This window comes from Dipodomys merriami, unplaced genomic scaffold, assembly GCF_024711535.1.
Source record: "Dipodomys merriami isolate MVZ:Mamm:240054 unplaced genomic scaffold, mDipMer1.0.p SCAF_17, whole genome shotgun sequence".
Taxonomy (NCBI): domain Eukaryota; kingdom Metazoa; phylum Chordata; class Mammalia; order Rodentia; family Heteromyidae; genus Dipodomys; species Dipodomys merriami.
This window is the reverse complement of record NW_027203048.1, coordinates 24,808,409-24,831,446: the sequence shown is the minus strand read 5'-3', so window position 1 is coordinate 24,831,446 and position 23,038 is coordinate 24,808,409. Positions and strand designations below refer to the sequence as shown.

Below are 23,038 nucleotides of genomic sequence, written 5' to 3'. Positions count from 1 at the left end.
GGAGATAAGAGTCTCGGACTTCCTTGCCATGCTGTGTTCAAACTGTGATCCTCAGACCTCAACCTTCTGAGTAGCTAGGATTACAGGCATGAGCTACCAGCACCTGGAAGCTGTTGTTGTAAGGAGAGAATATTCCTCCATTTTGATAAAACTATCTCTCACACACTTAATAATGCTTCTTACAGTTTTAACTTTCACAGGTAGGGTTTGCATTATGAGGAAATATATTTGTATTTTGGGGGCCCCGAGAAGTTAGGGTTGAGGAGACTCCTTTGTAGCTGTTTGGGTTGTTATTGTGGGCACCTAACTTGTTAAACTCTGGATTCTTTCCATTCTGACATTTGATCATTCTTTCCCTACCTAACTTAAGACCATGCACAAAAACCTTTATTAGCTCCCTGCCAACTGCAGGATAAAGTTCAAGTCCCTCTCCCTGGCCTTCGAAGACTTCTATAATCTAATCCATGGCCTTATCTTCCTCTAGGAACTAGTACCAACCTTTTGCTTCTAGGTCATAAGTCCACTCACAGACAAGCTTCTTCGATGAGGATCTTCTGACTCACTGAGTCAGAAGTAGAACTAAAGTTCTACTTTGATAAGCAGAAGGCACTTGCCCATGAGTCAAAGCACTTGAAAGCTGGAAGGTCCTAGACCTTGCCTAGTCTAATGCCATCAATTTCAAAAGAAAGACCCCAAGAACACAGAAGTGGGTTTTTGGTTTGGGTCACAAAGTCAAACTGAGACTATGATCAGTGGTTAAACTGAGACCAAGAACTCAAGGACCAGTGAGTTTTTGGAGGACAGAAGAAAGAATCAACACTGGCTTTAGAAAGTACTTCCAAAGGCTTGTGAGCCCCTTCCCTAGAACTAGCCATTATATAGAACACAGACTATCTCAGTGCTATGGAACATAGCAGACACAGCCCATAGCTCCCCAGCCTGTGGACCTGAAGAGCCAGGTGGCTGAGTCCTTTTTTGGAAGGTAGAGGGATTCAGAGAAGAGATCAAGGGTGGTGGTTGGGATAGAAGAGGAACTTGGGTGAAGGCCCAAGTAAGAATTACAGATAATATGCATTAAGAATGGAGGCAAGCCAATGAAAGACTCAAGGAACACAGAGGTGGGGTACTTGGTTCAGGTACCAGAATCAAACCGAGACTATGCTTTTTCAGCATTGTAGTAACAAGGGTAAAACCTGAAGGCTTTGTACCACTGCTTCTGTTATTCAGTTTGAATGAACATATACATCATAAAACCCATGGCAGTGAAAAAAGAGAGACATTAGAAAGGATCTCAAAATGAGGCCAAGGTCTGTTCAGATTAGGGATTGGTTTTAGAAAGAATCTTGATGGTCATTATGCATAACTGCTGCCCAAAGTTTCAGCCCTCTTGACAACATCCCCTTTCATGTCTTTTGTCAAATGTCCCCAGTTACAGGCTGTGTGGTTGTCTCCATCCATTGGCACTGATTGTATACTCCCACAGGTAAGATCTGGTATACTACCTCTTTAAAAAAAATCTCTTAAGGTAACAATGCTCACTATGAAATGTACTCATTAGCTGGGCACCGGTGGCTCACGCCTGTAATCCTAGCTACTCAGGAGACTGAGATCTGAGGATTGAGGTTCAAAGCCAGCCTGAGCAGGAAAATCTGTGAGACTCTTATCTCTAATAAACCACTAGAAAACCGGAAGTGGCACTGTGGCTCAAGCGGTAGGGCACTTGTCTTGAACTGAAGAGTGCAGGGACAGCACCTAAGCCCAGAGTTCAAGCTCCATGACCAACCAAAAAAAAAAAAAAAAAAGAAATATACTCATTACCCTACTCATATAACTGTAACCCCTCTGTACAACATTATATATAATCTCCTCTCAGCTGGGTACCAATGGCTCTCACCTGTAATCCAAGTTACTCAGGAGGCTGAGACCTGAGGGTTGAAGTTTGAAGCTAGCCTGGGCAGACAAATCCCTGTGAGACTCTTACCTCCAATAAACTACTCAAAAAATGCCAGAAGTGGTGTGTGTGGCTCAAGTGATAGAGTGCTAGAAGGCTCAGGGACAGTGCCCAGACCCTGAGTTCAAGTTCCAGGACCAGCAAAAATAAATAAATAAATAAATAAATAAATAAATAAATAAATAAATAATCTCTTCTCTATCTACTTGCCCATCACCAGATGCCCCAGATCCATCCCATAGCTCCTATAGTATTGTTAAGTCTCATTGGTGGTTGCAATGAGCCAGGCTTCTTGATACGCATGTTCTTGGGCAGGTTCCTCCTACACTGAATCAGGGCTAGCCTGAACCTTGCTTGCTCCAACCAGCAAAATGAGGCAGAAGTAATACAGTGCCTCAGGAGGCTCCTGACAGCTTCTGCTTTCACACTTTGGGAGCCTAGTGTTGCCACCAAATATGGCTAATCTGAAGGCCCTATATGGAAAGGGCACTTTGAGATTCAATGGAGAGACTGAAGGAGAGAGCTACCCCACTTGTCAGTCACCTAATATAGGCCCCAGATGTGTGGGTGATACACCTTGATAATTTCAGCCTAGTCCAATCCCAGACGACTGCAGCCCAGTTGATATCACATGAAGCAAGATCCCTGCCCACTGAACCCACAAAAACATGAGACAGAATATAAAAAGGATTGCATAAGTCCTGTTACACAGTCAATGCACAAATGCGGCAGCTCCCATGAGCAATTTGTCATAGATGATGAGGTTATTGGTTTGGGTGGTATCACTTGGCAGAGATGCCTGATCTCAGGTGATGAAATTTCCTAGAGATGGCATCTTGACCTGAAGGTGTGCCCTAGTAGTATGACATCAGGCATCATATGGGGTCAGCAGAAGCTATTTCTGAGTTCTGGATCTTTTTTGTGCCTGCAATCTTATCACCCTCATCTCAGGCTTCATGTCCATACTGATGTCAGGGTGTTTTTCTTTTCTGGCATCACTGTGTTCATGAGCCATGTCTCATGTGCTCGTAGATAAAGGGAAGGTAGATTCTTTCAGAGGTGGACAAGAGGGAGGTAGACAAACCACAGTACTTTACCATTTTTGAGAGTCAGGTTCTCACGGATCTCCTCATGGTCACAGGGATGAGTGAAATCAAAGATGCTGTGTCCTGTTAGCTCTACCTGTTTCAAAAACAAGGTTAACCTTCATTATTTCTAACACTGAATTGAAAGGCTCCAAGAGGAAGCTGAGCTACCTTCCAGTATTGGAGACAGCAAATCAGGTAATTCTTCTCATAATTCCAGGCCAGTGTTAGATCCATAGAAATACAGATGTAGCAAAGGCCTATTGATAGTGATAGGGACTTGACTCAGACTCAGGAGGTTTATTTTGGTAATCTAGTCTGGAAAGAACTGCCAATCTGGATGGCCAGCAGCAATGCCAAACCCAATTCCAAGGAGTGGGAGTGTATGTATTTTTGATGTATGGCTGAGGATCTTGAACGTTAAGTGGGCATGTGCAGGGAGAAGTGAAAAGACACTGACCACAATTTTCTACTAATTTCTACCCCCAAATGGAAACATTGTCTCCCTTTGTTTAAAATTTCAACTAATTTTTTTAATTATAGGAAAGTTTCTAAATGCTTTCTATAACTTCTTACCATACTTCCCCCAGTGTTATTCTTTCATTATTTAAACACTAATGGGTTGTATGATACTTACATAGATGTATACCCATACTTTTATCCTATTTATCTTCACCATCCTGTCTTTATTATTTTCTCCCTCCCTTGACCCTTTTGTTTGTTATATTTCCCCTTTCTAAGGAGGTAGAGAAGATTTCACCTGGGTGAGTCCCATGAACTTGCTGATGTTTTCTGACAGGAAGATCATATCACCATCTTGGGTCACCACGGCAATGAAACCCTCCAAGGCTTTCAGGTACAAATTATCCATCTGCTGGTCAGCCTCAGCTTCAGATTCATTTTCAGAGCAAACTAGAAAGAGAGGGGATTGGGTGGCTTACATAAATGTGGTGTTAAGACATGTGACTGGCAGCACTGATGTCTGCCTGGGATCCTTGAGGGCATTTGGTGGGCTTTTCTGTAAATGCACACTGCCAGCTGTTCAGGTATCTACCATCTGCCTAAAAAGTGGACATTAGATAGGCACCATGACACATGATTTGAGGCTGTAGTGACAACTGGGGTACCAGTACTGACAGCTGTAATAATAATCATTGATACACTAGTCATAGTAGTAGCAGGAAGAGAACTTATAAGTGCTAGTGTATATTGTAGCAATTGCTATACATAAGTATTTCACTGAGCATTCTATAGAGTCTTCATAATGACTGGACCAAGTGGCAACTATTCCAAGTCTCATTTTACAAGTGAGGCTTAGAATGGGAAAGCCATTTGTCCAAGGTGTTAAAGGCTCGAAAGCTAGCAAGCCACAGAGGCAAACCTAGAAGTCATCCTATTCAACCATTTGGAGTCAAATATTACTTCCATTAGGCTCTGACCTTAAGTAACAGCCTCTTTGAGCATCAGTTTCCTCATCAGCAAAGTGAGAATACTTTTCATTGCTTTGAACCACAAAAATTAACTAAGTACATAAACTGCTTCAAACAGTATAAAAAATTGTACATTCTTTCTCTCATCTGCTCCATGACACTGTCACTCTCCTTAGATTTCTCAAAGCCTAGTTGGGGAATTATGGAACACATAGAGATGCCAAGTTAAAACAAACACCAACAACTCAAGGGCATGGTAGCTGGGCACTCAAGAAGAGGCAGCCTAAGTGCTCTAGGGGTCAGAGGAGAAAGAAGGGTTCTTTGTGGTGATCACAGATGATGGTTTCAGAGAAGAGGGTTTGAAAAGACTAATGAAAAAAGAAAGATTTCACTCTTTTGGGTGAGAGATCAAAAAGAAAAGGGCTTTCCAGGATGGACAGGGTTGGGCAGATCCTGGAAAACACGAATAGGCTTTATGAAAAGGCCCATTAGGCTGAAGAAGAGGATCCATGTCCCAGTTTCAGAGCTGAGGTAGGCTTTGGTGTTCTGGAGGTGCCTCACTTTCCAGCTAAAGGAGCAGAGAATACACATTCATCTCAAAGCACTGCTTTAGTTGGAGGGGACTTATCTGCCAAAAGCATGCAGAGTGGTTTGGAGCAACTGAAGTTGAGAGGAACAAATAAGTCAAGAGGCACCTGCTTTAAAGCAGGCTGAAGAGTTGGTTGCTAAGGGCATCCTGGGGTAACCTCTGTCCCAAACTAACTACTCCGAATATATTCATCTATTAAGTAAGCCTTCAAAATGTGGACTCAACTTTTGATCCAGGTTAAAGACTTTGTAGGCCCTAGGCCTTGTAATCCTCAGACCATAGACTTCATTCCAGACCTACTTCTCCTAGTTCATTATTTAAGTGTAAACATATATATATTTTAAAACTCTGTATTCATCCAGTACAATCAACAGTTGAGTTATGAAGCAAGTGGTTTTGATTTTAGAAGTATCTTTTCACTTACATAGTCAATATTCGCTGAACTAAAAGAAGTCTTTCAAATGGATACTCTTCTAGGGAGTATAAAACGCAATTAGATTTACAGGCCACTTGGCAGGAGACACTAGCAGTGCTAGGCAGTAAACATCAAGGGAATTTTTTTGCAATGACACTTCTCATTTCTTTTTTTTATCTTTGTACCCTTAAATGTAAGTTCATAAGGAATATTCAGACTAAGAGATAGTTCCCCCAAAGGGCTTCAGTGGTAACACTGGTGAGCTGGCATAACACTAGGGGGAACAGAACAGGGCTCATAAAGTGCTAGTTTGGCTTTCCGAGGCCAGGAGTTATGCATAACAGCCTTCTGATGACCTTTTCCCTTATTCATCAAAACAGCATGACATGATGAGGGAAATTCCTTCTCTTCAAAGCCTTGTTCAGGTGATGATAGCATTCCACCACTCACACCAATACCTGGTCCTCATGTAGCACTCTCCCCACTGACTTATCTGTTCTTTGCCAGTTAACTAGTCAATTGGACTGATGATGACCAGCTTGTGTTCCAGAAGAGATATAGCTGCTGATGTAATTTCCTGGTAATGCCCATGTTTTAAAAGGGATCTTAGGAGAGATAGTGAACTAATTTAGTGCATGCATCAGGACTACCTGGGAGAAGTTGCTGACTGAAATGAAGATTTCTTAGCCAAGAGCTGCTAAGTAATTCATGGGCACAAGAGCAAAGTAAAAATGAGGGACCTCTTATTGAAAATTAATCCAAGGCCCTCCAAGACTGTCCAGGTGTCCTAGCCTAGAGTTCCTACTTCAGCCTTCAGTGAATCCCTGCCTGGGTCTGGAAATGTTCTTTGTCACCATGTTCTCAGGTGATGCTGAAGCCCTTGCTCTTGGGATCACCCACTGAAGACCACTGTCTCAACTCCAGGTCCTATGAGTGACCTCAGTGCAGGAAAAAAAATGCTCAATTTAGATTGGAGATGCTTGATTTGGGAAACAGGTGAGAAGTTTTCAGCACCATTTAAATCACACCAGATTTACTAGACAAACAGAAGCCAGCCTGTGGCCTACTGAGAAGATATTTTCTCCTCAATTTCTTCGATCTCAGTGGTAACACTGACTTCAAAATATGGAGTCAGCCCAAGATAACCTATTTGGGTTAACCAGGCTCAGAGGAAATAGTTCTGCTTAAAATTTCCTGTTTTTAACAAGTCCAATACAGACAGACGGGTTTCCATCTTGTCCATCGCGCTTGCTTCCAGGAGGTGGCGAAATTGGCTATTGCGGTGGATCCACTGGCCTGACCTTCAGAGGGAAGGAGGGAGTGGGGTGATGTTGGGCCACAAAAGGAAACAGAACATCTTGGAACTGAAGTCACAATGGCTAAAGGGTCAGGAAGCCAGCAGGCTGCCCCAGGGACCCTGGGCCAGCAGGACTCAGGCGGGGTCTCTTCCTTCAGTGGAACTATTTGCTCTCCTAGCACCTGCTTATCCTTCTGGGAGCTTCTAAAGGAACCTGGCCTGGTTGCTCCCAGCCTGGGGCTCAGAGGCAGATCCTTCCTTGAGGGTCAAGAGGCAAATGTCACATCCCTGCTGAAGATATCATTACCTTTTCCCTGTGTAAACCAGTCTTCCCTGATGTATTATAAATATCTGACTCACTTCTGGACATAAGAAAAGATGCACTTGTTTATTGCACAGCAACTAAGCTTGCAACTGTGTTTGCACTGCACCAGGTAAAGTAATCTGTTCACAAGTTGCACTGTGTGGAACTACTACTCTGTGCCTAGTCCTGTTGTATGGAGAACCAGGGATTCTGAAAGAGTCAGATCAATTCTATTCCTCAAGGAATTTGCAGACTGAAGGTAACATGAAGACCAATCATGGTAAGGTCATACAACAGGTGAGAATAAACCCTTCGCGCAGAATAAAGTGAGGAACCTGCTCACAGTAAGTGTACAACAAAGTAGGTCTTTTAATCATATTGTCTTGGTTACTTGCTTCCTAGGTTGACATAAGGTTCTACTCCAAATGAAAAAAGAGGTACTCTGCTAAAGGAGAGCATATTCAGCCTGGGAAGCACAAGGAGATTTTTTTAATGCTAAAAATAGCCCCAGTAAACAGGCTTTGATGACTCCCCACAGCCAGGATACGCACAGCTGAGGTTTCAGAGCACTTTTTCCGGAGCACTGCTCATTTCCTTCAGGCAGCACCACCCTTGTTGGCTGGGATGCCATGGGCAGTTGGAGCTGGCCCTCTAAGGTGGGCAGGTGGCAGAACAGAGAGCTCCTGACTAGGTCTCTGAGACCAGGCTGACCCAGCAGTGCTACAGGTCAGGATGTTGGCTACAAATCTTACCCTACTAGGGTCATTTTCCCTCTTTGTTTCCTTCTCTAAGAAGCTCCAGGACTACTTTATTCTGAAAATGTTTCTGCTCCAGCCTTCCTGCCTCATTTATGTTTAGCACTTGGTTATCACAGGGTCTTTCCTTTCAAGGACTTTGCCTAAACTCGTCCCCTTCCCATTCCCCTTCAGGGAGGGGAGCCTGGAGTATTGCCTCAGTTCCTGTCTCCTGTCTCAAATGAATCCACAAACAAGGAAAGGGATTGGGTGTCACCTGCTGGATCATTAGCTGAACCTTAGGCTCCACCATGGGAAGGCTTGGGCTATCTCATATCATCGGCAGAAAACTGTATCCCAGCAGACCTGCCTAGGATTCTGGAAAGCCCCAGAAGGCCACCATTGGGCACTGACACCCTCATTTTTTACATATCTTCTTATCCTGTTTTCCATCTGTGTATTATTCTTCAGAAGATGAATTGGCTTCAGAGAATACCTGAAGAAGGTCAGTATTTCTAGGAGAGATTGTACATTAGCTACTCTTAGCCATTAACATCCTTGCATGAATCAAATTATTGGCTACTTTTCCAACAGGACAGAAAAAGGCCTTGATCTGGAGAGAGAGAGAGAGAGAGAGAGAGAGAGAGAGAGAGAGAGAGAGAGAGAGAGAGAGAGAGAGAGAGAGAGAGAGAGAGAGAGAGAGAGAGAGAGAGTGTGTGTGTGTGTGTGTGTGTGTGTGTGTGTGTGTGTGACAAAGGGGTGGGACAGTAAAGAAGTTGGAGTGAAAGCCAGAGAAAACAACTCTGAAAGTGGGGCAAAACAAAGCACCAGAAACCATTATCTGCTGCCACAATTTTGGTTTCCTTGTACAACTTTTTCTGCATAGAAAAGTCATAGTAAAAGCTTTAAAGTCATTTGCCACACTTTGTGAGTGTGTTGTGGTGTGTGTGTGTGTGTGTGTGTGTGTGTGTGACTACTGGAGTCTGAACTCAAGGCCTAGGTATTATCTTTTAGCTTTTTTTTACTCAAAGCTGGAGCTCTACCACTTGAGGTACACCTTTACTGCTAGCTTTTTGGTGGTTACTTGTAGATAAGCATCTCAGGGACTTTCTTGCCAGGGCTGGCTTCAAACTGTGATCCTCAGATCATAGACCAACCACCTGAGTAGCTAGGATTACAGGCATGAGTTGCTAGCACCCACCTTACAGCCTCAACTTTGGAATGCCTTTTCCTTAGTGGTCTAGAGATAGGGAAATGGTAATCTCCTAGGAAGACTAAGCAAATACCGTGAATCAAGAATAAACCTGCCATTTTTCCCTATAGACATTGCTTCATGTTGCTGACTCTAGATAAAATGCATTTGATTTTTACCTGATACGAATGTAAGGAAGTCTCAAAGCAATTTTAGAATGGAAAGCACATTTTGCATGTTCACCAGTGCTTAATGCTCTTAGAATGCAGAAGTATTACAGCTTGAAGGGCTTGTCTTGAAAGAGGATTTAAGACAATCAAGTGGTATTTCCACTGATGTTCCTGTCAGAGTTATTCTGTCCTCAGCCCAGCATGGAAGCAAATATCATAAAGCTATTGTTTCAGTTTGCTTCCTGTGATAGGAATCTCAATCGGTGGCCCCAACCCACAGCCTGAAATCTCAGTGTTGAAGTTTCCTCTCCAACATTCCCACACACAAGAGCCTACTGTGAAAATCAAAGGGAAGTGTGTTACTAAGTAAAGAAGAAACTTTTCTAAAGCCAGACCTGGTATTTTTTAGCCTTTTGAACTCTGAGGTACGCAACTAGCTATTTCCTATTATAAAAATGAGCCTAACTGGGGCTTGTTCACCTTTGTCAGAAATGCTTAAATAGTGATTTTGTGGTTTGTTTTGACTTGGAAATGTTGTGTTTTTGTTTTTGGTAGTGGTAAGGATTGAACTCAGGGACTTGTACATGCTAGGCAAGTGCTCTACTGTTCGGTCTCATCCTTAGTGTTATGTAGGCCAGGATGGCCTCAAGCTTTCAGTTCTCCTGCCTCCACCCGAAATGCTGGGATGACAGGTTTTCCCTGTCATCCTGACAGATTTCTCTCACCCACCTTCTCCAGAAGCTGATTCTTACTATAAATCAATGTGTTTCATAATAATGTTTTCTTTTATATCTTCTTGATCCTCTAGCCACACTGCAGTTAAGTATCATTATTCTCTTTGTGAAGATGAGGAAAGAGAAGTTCAAAAAAGGGAAAGAAATGCATGCAAAGTTGCACAAGGAGAAAACAGCCACAGGGAAAATCCAATGCAGGGTTATCTACCCATAAATCCTGTGTTCCTTTTCGTTATTCTGTAAGGTAATAAGCAAAGTATGATTTACAAAGGAAAATACAATTTCTGAAAAACAGATGCAACAAATGGTCCAGACAATGTCTGGCAAGAGGCTGTGAGAGGAGGCAGGGAAAAGAGAGGGCTGATAACCCATCTCATCCTCCCCAGGCTCATTTTATGAGAACTTCTCCTTCAAGGACACCAGGACCAGATGGCCCAAGGTTGAAACTTTTTACATTTATTTCCTTGGAACAGAGAGGTCTAGGGCTAAAATACTGAGGATTCTGGTAGGTTTGGGGCAGGGCTTGGCCAGAGGGGAGGCAGTCTGTATTCATAATGTTCAACACCTCTTGAGGTGGGATGGGTGACCTCCCATGGAGGTTACTTTGGTCCTGTCTCACTGTGGTCCTGTCTCTATGGGGACATCTAGTACATGGAGGGATCATACCAGCTGTCAACTCAGGCCAAAAGCCATTCTCAGGACCAGTGAGGATGTGGACCAGGTTTACATGGGGTTAAGCATGGATAAGAGGACCTCACACCAAGAGGAAAGACAGGGACCATTCTCTGAATGCATGAGGACGTCCTTCCCACCCACTGTTCATGGTCTGCCCTGCTCAGCCCCTGGGAACATGGATTTGAGATTGGCTCTCTTCCCAAGCCCATAACTCTTATCAACAGCTTTGCCCGAACAGGTTTGCAGAATACTGAAAATCCCTATCTGTCGTCTCAGCCTTCCAAGAAGGCAAACCTCTTTAAAAGGAAGAGGTACCCAGAGGCCTTATAGCAGAGTCTCCAGAAGCCTTTCTTTTATCCAGCAACCCCAGCCTTGCAGAATTTCAACTGTAGTTGCTCCTGTCTGGGGCATCTATGACTATGAATCTGTCACTGCTCTGTCCTATATGTACAGCATCTGTGTCCTTGTTGCTCTTTTCTGCGAGCATATTCAGTCTATTTGGCTTGTAGCTCAGGCTCCAGACCCTTAGGCCATCCTCTCCTCTGAAGGTCTTTTTCTTATATCCTTCCTGTGCTCAGGACCCAGAATAGAACAGGTCAGTCTGGCCTCCCTGTCTCACAGTGGATTCCCTCTGCTCAGGGTTTCTTTCCCAGAATAGCCACCTCACAACAGGATGACAGAACTGGCTCCCTCAGTAAATCTGAAAATGAACTGCAATGGTCCCTTCCCTCTATGGGTTTCCCTCTCTCTCATTCCCTCAGACACTGCCCACCTGTGGTGCCAGACTGGCTGCTACACTGCTCAATTTCCTTACAGAACTGACAATTTAGACAAGACTGTCGCATAAGATCTGAAATTGGAAAACTTCTTAGGCCTCTTCTTCCAGGCTGGGACTAACAGGAAAAAAAAATTTTTTTTAATGTAATTTTATGAGAAACAGACATTTTTATGGACTGCAGATTGCAGAGATACCAGGAAGGGAGAAAATGTGCTGGGTTCACTGGGGGAGGGGTGATGCTTGATGCTCTCATCTGCCAAGCACTCCTCAATGGACATGAGCATAGCTAAGTTATTGTCTACATCAATTTTCACAGGCCCCTTGTGTCATTAGGTCTAGCCTCATCAGGCAGGTGAGGAAATGGACAATCAAAGAGACCAAATGATCTGCCTGGGTTAACTAGCTAGAAAGAGGGAAAAGCTTGAACAGGATACAAGAGAGCTAGCTGGCAAACAAGAACTAAAACAACTCCACTTCCTGCAGACTCAAGTGTGGAGTGTAAGGGTCTAACCACCTTATTGCTTCCCAGTGCCCATGTTCACTTTGTCTTCTTCTCGCCCTCCTCCTCCCTGCATATTCATTGTTAAGGCTGTTGCTACAGAGGTCATTGCTGTTTTACATGAAGCACTGGTGATAACCTTCCTATGAGTGGATGTTTGCAGAGTTAGGTGTCTGGGAAGAAGGTCTCACATCTCTGGTGCCACGAGGACCAATGTGTAGCCACATGTAGATAAGAATCCCATGCCAGCTTTGAGGACTTGTCATCTTACCTGAGGAGAGGAGCTTGTGTGTTCTCAGGAAGCTGATAGCCAGGCGCATGATGGAGGCCTTGTCCAGGTGGGAACTCACGCTGTGAGGCAGGGGTAGCTCATGAGCCAACTCACAGAAGACCTCTGTCTCCTTGCTACGCCGGCACCTGGCAGCATCTCGAGACTTCTCCTTCCTCCTCTCTGAGTTGCTCCTAGAGAGACAAGGGATTAGTCTCTAAAGGTTACTGTCATGCTATCAAACTCCTGGTTAAGTTATATCCATAACCCCCCAAACTAAAGTATAGGCAACTCTCCCAATGAACTGATCTGGGCTCATACCAGTCATTGGAGCCATGCACAACCTGCTTTAAGTTGTTGGCTCTACTTTTGTGTGTGTTGGAATTTTCTCAGAGGCCTTCCTCTCTGGCATTCTATGATATCCTGTGTAGAGCTTACTATAGCAAAAGAAGCCAGAAAAGATATGCTGGTTAGTTAGTTAATTGGCAATGCCTTGGACCTGGTCCTAAGTTATCTGGGGGCAAGGGTCAATGTCCAGAAACAGAAAGGGGAAGAAGCTATGATCACTGGGTCAGATGGCTCTGTCAGAAGAGCTAAAGAACAAGATGAAAGTCTGCTTCAAGGCTTCAAGTATAAGATGAACTCTGGAAAAAAAAATTAAGCCCAGGACTGGACCTTAGATTCTATGTTTTTAAACTTAGAAAGTGGTTTCCATAGTAACAACTGAAATCACCACTATATTCCAAGAACAATTAGACATGCTTCAGGCTATAGTCCCAAAGTGCAGTCCTGCCAAGGGTTAATTGCCTGTCGCATGTCCATTTCCTCTTCATTGTAGGATGGAAGAACTATGACAGTCTAAAACCTGCTTTTTTTTTAGAAGTCCTAAATAAATATTGAGTCTTCTTATAAGGCCTATGTCAAGTTCTACCACAGGAAAATAAATTCAGGGTATTTGGGTTGTAATTGCTAGCTCTGTAAACTTATATTATTTAAACTGCTTGGCCTAAGGTTCTTCCTCTGTAAAAATGGTAATAGCAGTACCCACGTCACAGAATTATTATGAGGACTAAATGTGATCATTTATGTAAAATTTGTAGCACCAGTTTCACCTCAGCTGCAAGCAACCAATATTAGCTAGCAGTAAGAAAACATCTGTCCATGCAGGCTGGGAAGGTGGCTCAGTGGTAAAGTGCTTGCCTAGCATGCAGGAGGCCCTGTGCTCAATTCCTCAGCACCAAATAAGCAGAAAAAGCTGGAAGTGGCACTGTGGCTCAAGTGGTAGAGTGTTAGCCTTGAGCTAAAGAGCTGAGAGACAGCGCCCAGGCCCAGAGTTCAGGCCCCACAACTGGCAAAAAAAAAAAAAAAAAAAATCTGTCCATGAAAAGATCATGAGAGTAAGAAGGTTGCTAAACACAACATGACAATCCTATCTTTGTAGAAATTTATGTATTATACATGATACTTCCCACACATGATGAAAAAGGCCTAGAAGCATAAAAAATATTTAAAAAAACAAATCCGCAAGTGAACAAATAATTATTATATATTTTCTAGGTATTATTTTAAGTAATACTGTTTGTTTTGACCTGCAAAACTATCCTCCGAAATATCACTATCCTCATCCCTAATTTGAAAGTGAAGGGACAATCCCGTCACAGTAGTTATATAAGTCACGGCCACTAGCCAAAAACAAGGAAGTGAAGTTTTGCCCTGGACAGGTGGGCTCCAGAATCCAGGCACTTGGCCATCAGTGACTGCCTTGGCTCTAATTATAAGACTTTGCAGTTGCACAGTAGTGAGGTTAGGGGAGAAGTTTTCCCTAGTGATTATATATATTTTTTAAAGTTTCCATAAATAACCTACATTGCTTGTTTTAATAAAGAAACAAGTTTGTTTTGTATTTTTGTAGAACGTGTCCAATGCAATTTGTGGCTCTCAAGGCCTTAATCTACCCAGAGTTAGCTCTCTTACTCTATTCTGCCTTCAGAAATTGCCAGAACCAAGGGCTCCTTCTCCTTTTGTCTGGCTTTGCAGCCTGTTATCTCAACAGAAAATCAGTATTTTGGGATTCACGGAATGCTGACACGCCTTGCCACCCCCTCAAGATTTGGGGCAGAAGTGCTGTTTTGACTTTACAACATACTTCATTTTCAAAGACAGAACGTCCAGCTCTCTGCATGGATTACACATCGTATAATTCAGACTGCGAGAAGAATTGTCCAACAGCTGGTGATGGTCAGGAAGAACCTTCAGAGAAATTGTGAAATGAGTGAATTTTTTCTTCTACCTCCCTGTCCTATGTTCTTTAAGCTTTGTTTCCTTTCCTCTCCCAGATTTCCATTCACTCAAGGCTCACACTCTTGTACCCCATCCATTCTTACCATCTCAGAACCTGTTCTTGGGGGCTGGTTTTGCTTTTGTGACCAGACTTTAAGGGCAAGTTTGTACATTAGTCCTCTGAATTTTCATCTTCACCTTGACCTCTGGTTGAGGGGATTGAGGGATGCTAAAATATTGTTGGCATTCTGATACAGGGAAGGAAAGTGGAAGGGAAAAGAACCACAAACATAAAAGAATTATTGGGGTCCATTGTCCAACACTAACCCTCTCATTCAAACAACAGCATCATCACTTAAGCTAGTCATAGTGGTTGCATCTAAAGAAGTCATCTCAGGGCAGAGATACTAAGCTGTACAGACTATGACATTAACAGCAACATCTTAGAGCACAAACTTTCCCCTTGCCTTTGCCCTGACTTAGAGAAGAAAAATCCCTAAAGCAGAGGATGGATCAGCTAGGGAAAAGGCTATCTGGAGTCAGTGCTCTACTTGACAGCTGCATTAGCCATCTCAGATCTGCTATGATCATTCTACCATATAAACATTTATTGACACCTACTTGTGCATCTGGCACTGCATTAAGAATTCTGTTACTATCTTCTTACCAATACAGCATGGTAGGTATTGTTTTTACAACTGACAGATAGGGAAATTGCCCAAGATCACATAAAACCCTTTGGAGAGCTTAGAATCAGTAATCAGGTTCTTAGAAGTTCTGAGAAAACTTACACAGGGAACCCTGTGTAATGCCATCCTTGAAACCTTATGAAGAGAGCAAGGTAGGCATTGCCAGTGCCCTCATTTCAGAGATCCAACCAGTTAGTTAACTTGCCTAGAGCAATGAGCTGATTCTAGCTGATAACTAGCCTAGGGACCAGGACCCTCCACCTCCCTCCTTGTGCAATAACTGAAGGAGACAGTGGCTTTAGCAAGCAAGAAAGACATAACATTTTACCATTTAGAAAAAGACAGAACTTTCATCAGCCCCTTGACTAAAAGTTAAACCCTCCATTTAGCTACTATGCTTTTATAGTTGCACTCTAGGACTTAGTACGATTTTAACTAGATTATCTAGCTAATCTTGACACAGCCCAGAGATGTCTGTCTAATGTTGAGTCTTAGAAAAACAAACAAAAACCTGTCACACTGGACACTGCAATCATTTAATTAGCAACACTGAAGAGCAAGGATAATTAACACTAAGGTGCAGGTAAGACCTCCCCAAGCCCAACCAATACATGTGCATTACTGATTGCAGGTGTGTGTGGGAGGAGGGGGGGACTGCAAATTAGGTAAGGTGAGGTTCTAATATACTGTCCAGATTTGGGAGAAGGAAAAACATTCTCTAGGCTCTGAAACCCTTGCCTGTAAAATGGGCAGACTCTCATGTATTACTGATCAAATGAATGAGTATGGAAGCAATAGAAAGCTCTCATGAAAATCATCATGGCAGAGAGATAATAAAAACCATTTTTTGGCTAACCTGAGCTTTAGTCGTATCACATTAAGACTAGCCATACACTTGTTCCTCATCACCAAATAAACTGTCTTGGAAATGGAAAATATGTCCAGCAGGCCAATCCTGCCCAGTGCTTTGTATCAGTGGTACTACATCTCAGGCCAATGAAGTGTTTCATTTCCTAAAGTACTTGCCCTTCCTGGTATTTCCTGGATGGCTCCTAGAATCAACTATAGTAGGTCAGATTTCTTCTTTTTCTTTATAAAGTGATAATCCTAAACTTATCATATTAGTAGGATTCTTTGGCTTCTATTAAAATGATACTTAATCCTACAATATTTCTTGATCATTATCAAAGGCTAAGAAAAATTGTGCTCCAAATTCCTCCTCCTAGCCTTCTTGGATATTTTGCTCCCACAGGTGACCCTGCACAGCACATGGTATAGGGAAGAAATACACAGCCTGCATGTGGTCATGGTTTACTATGTCTTCTTGCATACCCGGAAGTATTTTCTGAGTTCAGATTGGGCCCAGGACTACCAGAGAGTGGATGAGGCACCAAGCCCTTGCTCTCAAGGAGCATACAGCCTGCCAGCTGCCTCCTCTAGCACAGGAACGAGTACAGACAATACACAATAAAGGGGGTTTAAAAAACACAAATTGTCACAAACATGGATACGGATCTACGGGGTGGGGGCGGGGGCGGGAGACAGAATTTCAGGAGAATAAATAGCAACACCCTTAGCAGCTTGAGGAGCACATTTTTATATACCTGTGTTATTTCATTCACATAGCCATCCTAAAAGATAGGAGCTAGTATCTCCATTTAGTAGTGGAGGATGTGAAGATCTATAGAGCTTTAAATCAGTTGCTAAAAAAGATTTCTCAAACTTAGTTCTTTTGAATCTCAAATCAAAAGCTTTGCCACTGACAGCCAGTTTGCATGACTAGTGTATGTTAGAAACTGTCTCATGAATTGGCTGTTTGCCTATGCTAAAGAAAGAAGAGGAGGCTTAAGATTTGTAAAAGATAGAGTGATACAGATTCCTTGGAGTGAGGTTAACTCTTCCTTTAAATAAGCAGTCATTCACATTAGTAATATACCTAGAACTTTAGAAGTCGGATTAGGAAGTTGGAGTGTTATGTGATTTCACAGGGCTCCATAAAACAACCATGCAGCAGTGTCTAATCATACTGCAGTTAGAAAATGAGTAGCTTTTGATCTGGGATTATTGTTATAAGTGCAAAAACTTATACCTATTCATTCTCCCCAAGTTGGAAATCCATGCGGCTCTGAAACATTTTGATCCACATTACAGGAAGCAACCACTTCAAGATCAGGTAATTGGTGAAAAGATAAAACAAGGGCTGGGAGCTGGTGGGTCATGACCCTTGTCATCCTATCTACTCAGGAGGCTAAGAGCTGAGGAGTGAAATTGGAGGCTAGCCCGGAAGGGAAAATCCAAGAGACTCATCTCCAATTAACCATCAAAAAGCTGGAAATAGAGATGTGGCTCAAATGGTAGAGTATTAGCCTTGAGCAAAAAAAAGCCCAGGACACACACACACACACACACACACACCCACACACACACACACACGCACACACACGCACACACGCACGCACACGCACAAAACAAGGACAAGGTCTATAGTGGTGTGGCTCATACCTTTAATCCTTGCTATTAGGGCAGGGGTCGGGTTGGAGAACTACAGTTTGAGGCCAACTGAGGCAAAAAAAAAAAAAAAAAACCAAAGCTACAAGACTCTATCTCAACAAACAAGCCTGGAGTGGTATTTCTTATCTGTAATCCCAGTTATGCAGGAGGTAAAGGTAGGAGGATGACTATCCAAGGTCAGCCCAGGAAAAAAATGTAATACTCTACCTGAAATACTAAAGTAAAAAGGTCTGCAAGCTATGATTCAAACAACAGAGCAGCAAGCATGAGGGTCTGAGTTCAAACTCTAGTACTACCAAAACAAAACAAAAGTGACTGTCCAGAAATGTTAAGTATAGTCAGTCTCTTGATATTAGTGAAGGATTGGTTCCAGGACCTCCTGTAGATATCCTATAGATATCCACAAGTCCTGTATCATTACATAGTGTAGCAACTTTCATACACTTTAAATCATCTTTAGATTACTTATGGTGTCTAACACAATATGAGTGCTGTGTAAACATGTGCAATATCATATTGCTTAGGAAATAACAAAGAAAAAGTCTATGTGTGTGTCCAATATAGACAACATTTTTCTCCAAGCATTTTAAATCAGTAGTTGGCTGAATCAGAGAATGTAGAACCTGGGGATATGAAGTGTTGTTTATGCTCTAATGCAACCAGGAAACCTTTGCTCAGACCACATGTGACTTTTGGGTCACTGCTGTAAGTGTGGCAATGGGTCCCTGCTTAAGTCATTAATATATAGTGACTTAATATTGGTCAAGATGATACTGGTTTCTGACTTCCAGGTAAAAATACCTGAAAAATAACATTCACTCCCTAAATGTGACTAACTGCACTATGAAAGTTAGTTTCTTAATTAGCTATGGGCTCTTCACTTTAGAGTGGTAAGAATTCACAGGCCTAAATACCTGTGGCTATCTGGGTATCAAAACCACATGCCTATTTCCCTTGGAGGTAGAATGGATTTCAAAACTTGGGGAGAAGAACTGGAGCTAATTAGACTAACTTGGTTGATTTTACTAGTTGGTGGTACAATTCTATGCTCATGCCAACTCACAGGTGGAAAACCCAGGTCTACTTTTAAAACTAACCACCCCCTTACCTCTACCATGTACGGTGTCCAGTAAATTTGGAGTCACCATTATATGATATGTATCTAGGATGAGGCTATCACTTTAGTAAATGTATCACTATAGCATGAGGGTGATAAAAATAAGGAAATAGAAATTTGAAGCCAGTTCCACATAAAAGATGGTTACCCTTTACAACAGTCACTTCCAGACAAAACTATAATTTTAATCCCACTACTCTAAGTGGGATTAATTAATTTCAGAGCCACAAAAGAAAATCAGTCTCAATACTTCATTCTTGTATGCATCATTTTCAACCCCAGATGATCTCTAGCTACTCCGTAGTCACTAGACTATACTGGAAAGTTTGTAGTTTTTTCAAAGAATAAAATGTACCCTTAACTGATTAGATTTTGCTATCACTGAAGGCACTCAAAAAAACAAAATAAAAAAGACAAGGCAACTCAAAAGAATTTTCTGCATGCAGTTCCAAAGAGTGGTAAAGATATTTTTGATGAAGGCAATGTTGTAGTGGCCATCTTTCTGGGAACATTCTGATGTTTGTCTAAAGGCAGTAGTGGTTAGTCAGAGGCATCTCTTTTATAGTGAGGAAAAGGTATCAAATATTATGGACAGTTGAAATGGAAGATAATAAATTAGCAAATTCAGGAGGAATGAGGCAGATCAAACAGACCTGGAGAAGGGCAAAAATGACATCAATAAGCTTTAAATAGACACACCTTTTGTGAGGGGCATGGTCCCTGCTCTAAAACAGAGAACTAATAACACAGAGTGAGACATCAAACAACCTTAGGGAAGGGACAAAGAGGAGGGAAGGCATGAGGGTTGGAGGGGCCAAAGTAGGGGCAGATGTTTTCACCCATCCCTTCCCTGTGGAAAAAGTCCTGGAAAGTGTCTCACAGGCAATTCCTCTCCTCAGGGTTCAGCCCCCAGCTGCCTGACTGGCTATGAGGGTCAGTGTCCCTGCAGCGGAGGGCCTGGACTGCATTCAGAGCTGACAGTAATGTCTGAGGCTCACCCAGTTTGGCCCTCTAATGGTCATTTCTGCTTGGGGCTGACTGGAGATGCTTATCTGCTGGCCTCCTCTGCTGCAGGCAGCCTTGGAGAAGAGAGCAACAGATTCAATTACCAAGAAGTCCATCTGGGGCTCCAGATACCCAGGTCCTTACGTCATCTAAGGACATATGGAGTCTCCAGCCCAGCTGGGAAGGTGTGCATGGACAGGAGTAGCTGTGACAAACTGTCCTGTGCTTTGCTTCATCAGCTTTCCTTCACTAGCTAGCCCTTTAGTCTAAATCTCAATATTCTCCCCTCCAATTCTTATGTTGAAAGGCTCACCTTCAATGTGATTGCCTTTGGAGGTATGGCCTTGGACATGTGATTAGGAAATGAGGCTGTAGCCCACATGAATGGGATTAATATGCACTATAGAGGCCCATCCCTTTTAGTGGCAACAAATCAGGTGCCATTCTGGGAGCTAGGAATAGGGTCTTCATCAGATATTGAGTCTGCTAGTTCCTTCATTTGGTCTACCCAGTGTCTAGTCCTCAGCTTATGCTATTTTGTTCTAGCAGTCTGTACAGAACAAGACAGTGGCCACTCTAAATAACATATTAGTGAACAAAATACTCTGCATTTGTGCTACATATTATATTTTATGAGACTCTTACATGGTAGGAGAGAAGGAACAGCTATCATCATTCCTGTTTTAGAGAGGAAGAAAGCTAAGCATAGAAATAGATGGGAAGTAGAACAAAACTCACAAGGCCTGATAAGGACACACAAACAGAGAGCCACTGACAACCAACCAGTGCTAGATGTGCATCTCAACTGGGAAAAGACCTTCATTATATACCTCGTAACTCAGCCTTTGCTAACAGATCTTTTTGTTTTTTTCTTTCTTTTGTCATACAACAAAGATTTAATATTATTCACATTACATGTCCATGAAGAGCTGGGAGGTAGTAGATGGGGTAAGTACTGTTTTATACAGCTACTCAGAAATCCCAATTAATGGAGACTCATCAGGTAGCTACTGTTCCAACTACAACCTGGAACAGTTGGTTGATCTGTAAGGTCTCCTTGGTACAGGAAGAAAAGACTGGAGGAGCACTCTAGTGCTCAACATCTTAGGCCTGGACTTATAAATTTCACTTCTACCCATGGTTTATTCACCTTAACTAATGGTGCAGCTATAACCTAACTGAAAAGGAGGTAGAAGAGGGGAACATAAAGAAACTTATGGAGTAGTTGATAAGTCCTGTCTCTGCTCACTAGAAACTACGGTAGTAGATTGCAGATGTAAGAAGAAGACTGGGCGATGGACAGAACTACCCTGTAGGTAAAATGTCTGTTAGTCATTAGTTCTGTTCAACAAATATTCCCTGTCCTCTTTCATAGCATCTAATAGATCTTTTCCTTTAAAAATGTGTTGGTGGAGATAAGGGTAATATTGTACATATTTGGTATAGGCAACTTTACAGATACAGAAAGGTTTAAAGAGATCTCACTGGGTTTATGGATTTGTAATTTGCTTTTTAAAAATTTTAAACATATCACATTAAGAAGTTTTTCAAATCATTCCTAACAGCTAGCAAAATATATGTTCATAGATCACAATGTTATTTGATCAGCCCTGTTCAGCTCTGGCTTCCAATTTTTAGCTGTTGTAAATAACACTCTGAAGCTACCTTTGCATTAGATATTACTTTCTAATTCCTCCCTCCCTCCCTTCTTTTTTCTTTTCTTTTTTTTTCTTTTGTCAGTCGTGGGGCCTGAACTCTGGGTCTGGGCACTGTCCCTCAGCTCTTGTGCTCAAGGCAAGCACTCTACCACTTGAGCCACAGCACCACTTCTGGCTTTTTCTGCTTATGTGGTGCTGAGGAATCGAGCCCAGGGCCTCATGCATGCAAGGCAAGCACTCTACCACTGAGCCACCTTCCCAGACCCTCTAAATTATTTTTTATAATTAAAAAATGACATGAATTGGGCACTCTTGGCTCATGCCTGTAATCCTAATCAGGAGGCTGAAATCTTGATCAAGACGGAAAGCCCCCCCTCTTCACCCCCCCCCCGCCCCCAGGCAGAAAAGGCAAAGCAAGAGTATGAGACCCTGAGTTTAAACTGTGGTACACACACACACACACACACACACATACACACATACACACATGATCTGTATTCAATTTCTAGGAAGCCCCCCACAACAGCCTCATGGTGAAAGTTTTAATAGACAGATCCGGTCACCATTTCTGAAGACAGAGCCCTGGCAGAGGGTGAGGAGGGAGGCAACAGTGGGAAAGGAAACCAAATGTATATGATCTCTCTGAATCTGGGCTCAATTTGCTATCCTTACTCAGCACTGGTTCTCTCTGGCTTCCTCTTTATAGCCAGCCTAACACATCTGCAGAGTGGTGACCAATTATACTGAAATGGGAGTCTCACTTTGATTCCAATCCAGTCCTGAGAAGCTACACACGCCGTGTGTAGCAGGTCCTCTTCTCTCCATGTAAAAGTAGCATTCTTTCCACCCTTTCCTTCCCTATATCCAGTACAGTGATATCCTTTATGGGTAGCCCTTTGACCCATAAAAAGGCAAGAAAATAAGCAGTGCTAGGGGCTTTTGTCTGGATGTCCATTGCTCTCTGTGGCCCCTGGGGACCACTACTGCCTCACTCCCAACATTGTAGAGATACCAGCTAAGGAGCTAATTAGCCTCAGAGGTTGAGACGCTACTACTGTTGCTGCTGCTACAACTAGCCAGCATTACTGGCAATTCTTTCTGGTTAACAAAGAATTCTCACCCGTCTGTCTGAAACAAGTCTCCTGAGGCGGGTATGGCCTTATTTCATGTGACACGAGACACAGCCTCCTCATGAATGAATGTTAATGTATGCCCAGTACCCCTTCAGTGATGGAGTCAGCACTCATTGGATCCTACACCATTGGATCCTACACTCCACATTGGGTTGTGGTCCTCCAAATGCCGACCAGCAGGTCCTCCAGCAGGCTCAGAAGGCCTTACTGAGTTGGATACATGAAGGTTAACCTTCCAAGGACACTTAATTTCAAGAGAATTTGGAATCCTACCCTCTTGGTCTGGAAAGAGGGACCACCTGGCCACATTTTAATTTAGATCAGCCCTTAAGGAGATGAACCAGCCCAGGATGGAGAATTTTCTCTTGCTTGAAGTTGTCTGAGAGAAAGATAGAGGAAGCAGGATAGGAAGGAAAGGGATGAGATAAGGTGGGGAGATGTAGTTCACTGGTAGAATGCCTGCTTAACATATACAAGTTCTTGGGTTCAATCATCTGCCCCGCAAGAAAAGGGAGAGTGCCTCC

General features: G+C 42.8%; 1 protein-coding gene across 3 annotated transcripts in view; it reads right to left on the bottom strand.

The window, feature by feature from the left end:
• Positions 1–23,038, bottom strand: part of Epas1 (endothelial PAS domain protein 1) — a 90,297-nt gene that overhangs the window by 28,210 nt on the left and 39,049 nt on the right. For 2 of the 3 annotated variants that reach the window (XM_070025517.1, XM_070025516.1), the window contains exons 2-5: positions 14,268–14,371; positions 12,125–12,315; positions 3,797–3,948; positions 3,049–3,133 (exon numbers count right to left, since the gene is read on the bottom strand). In XM_070025517.1, the coding sequence (XP_069881618.1) occupies positions 3,049–3,133; positions 3,797–3,948; positions 12,125–12,315; positions 14,268–14,314 (475 nt within the window). In that variant the 5' untranslated portion in view covers positions 14,315–14,371. The remainder of the gene's footprint in view (positions 1–3,048; positions 3,134–3,796; positions 3,949–12,124; positions 12,316–14,267; positions 14,372–23,038) is intronic. The other variant, XM_070025518.1, reaches the window with a different exon arrangement.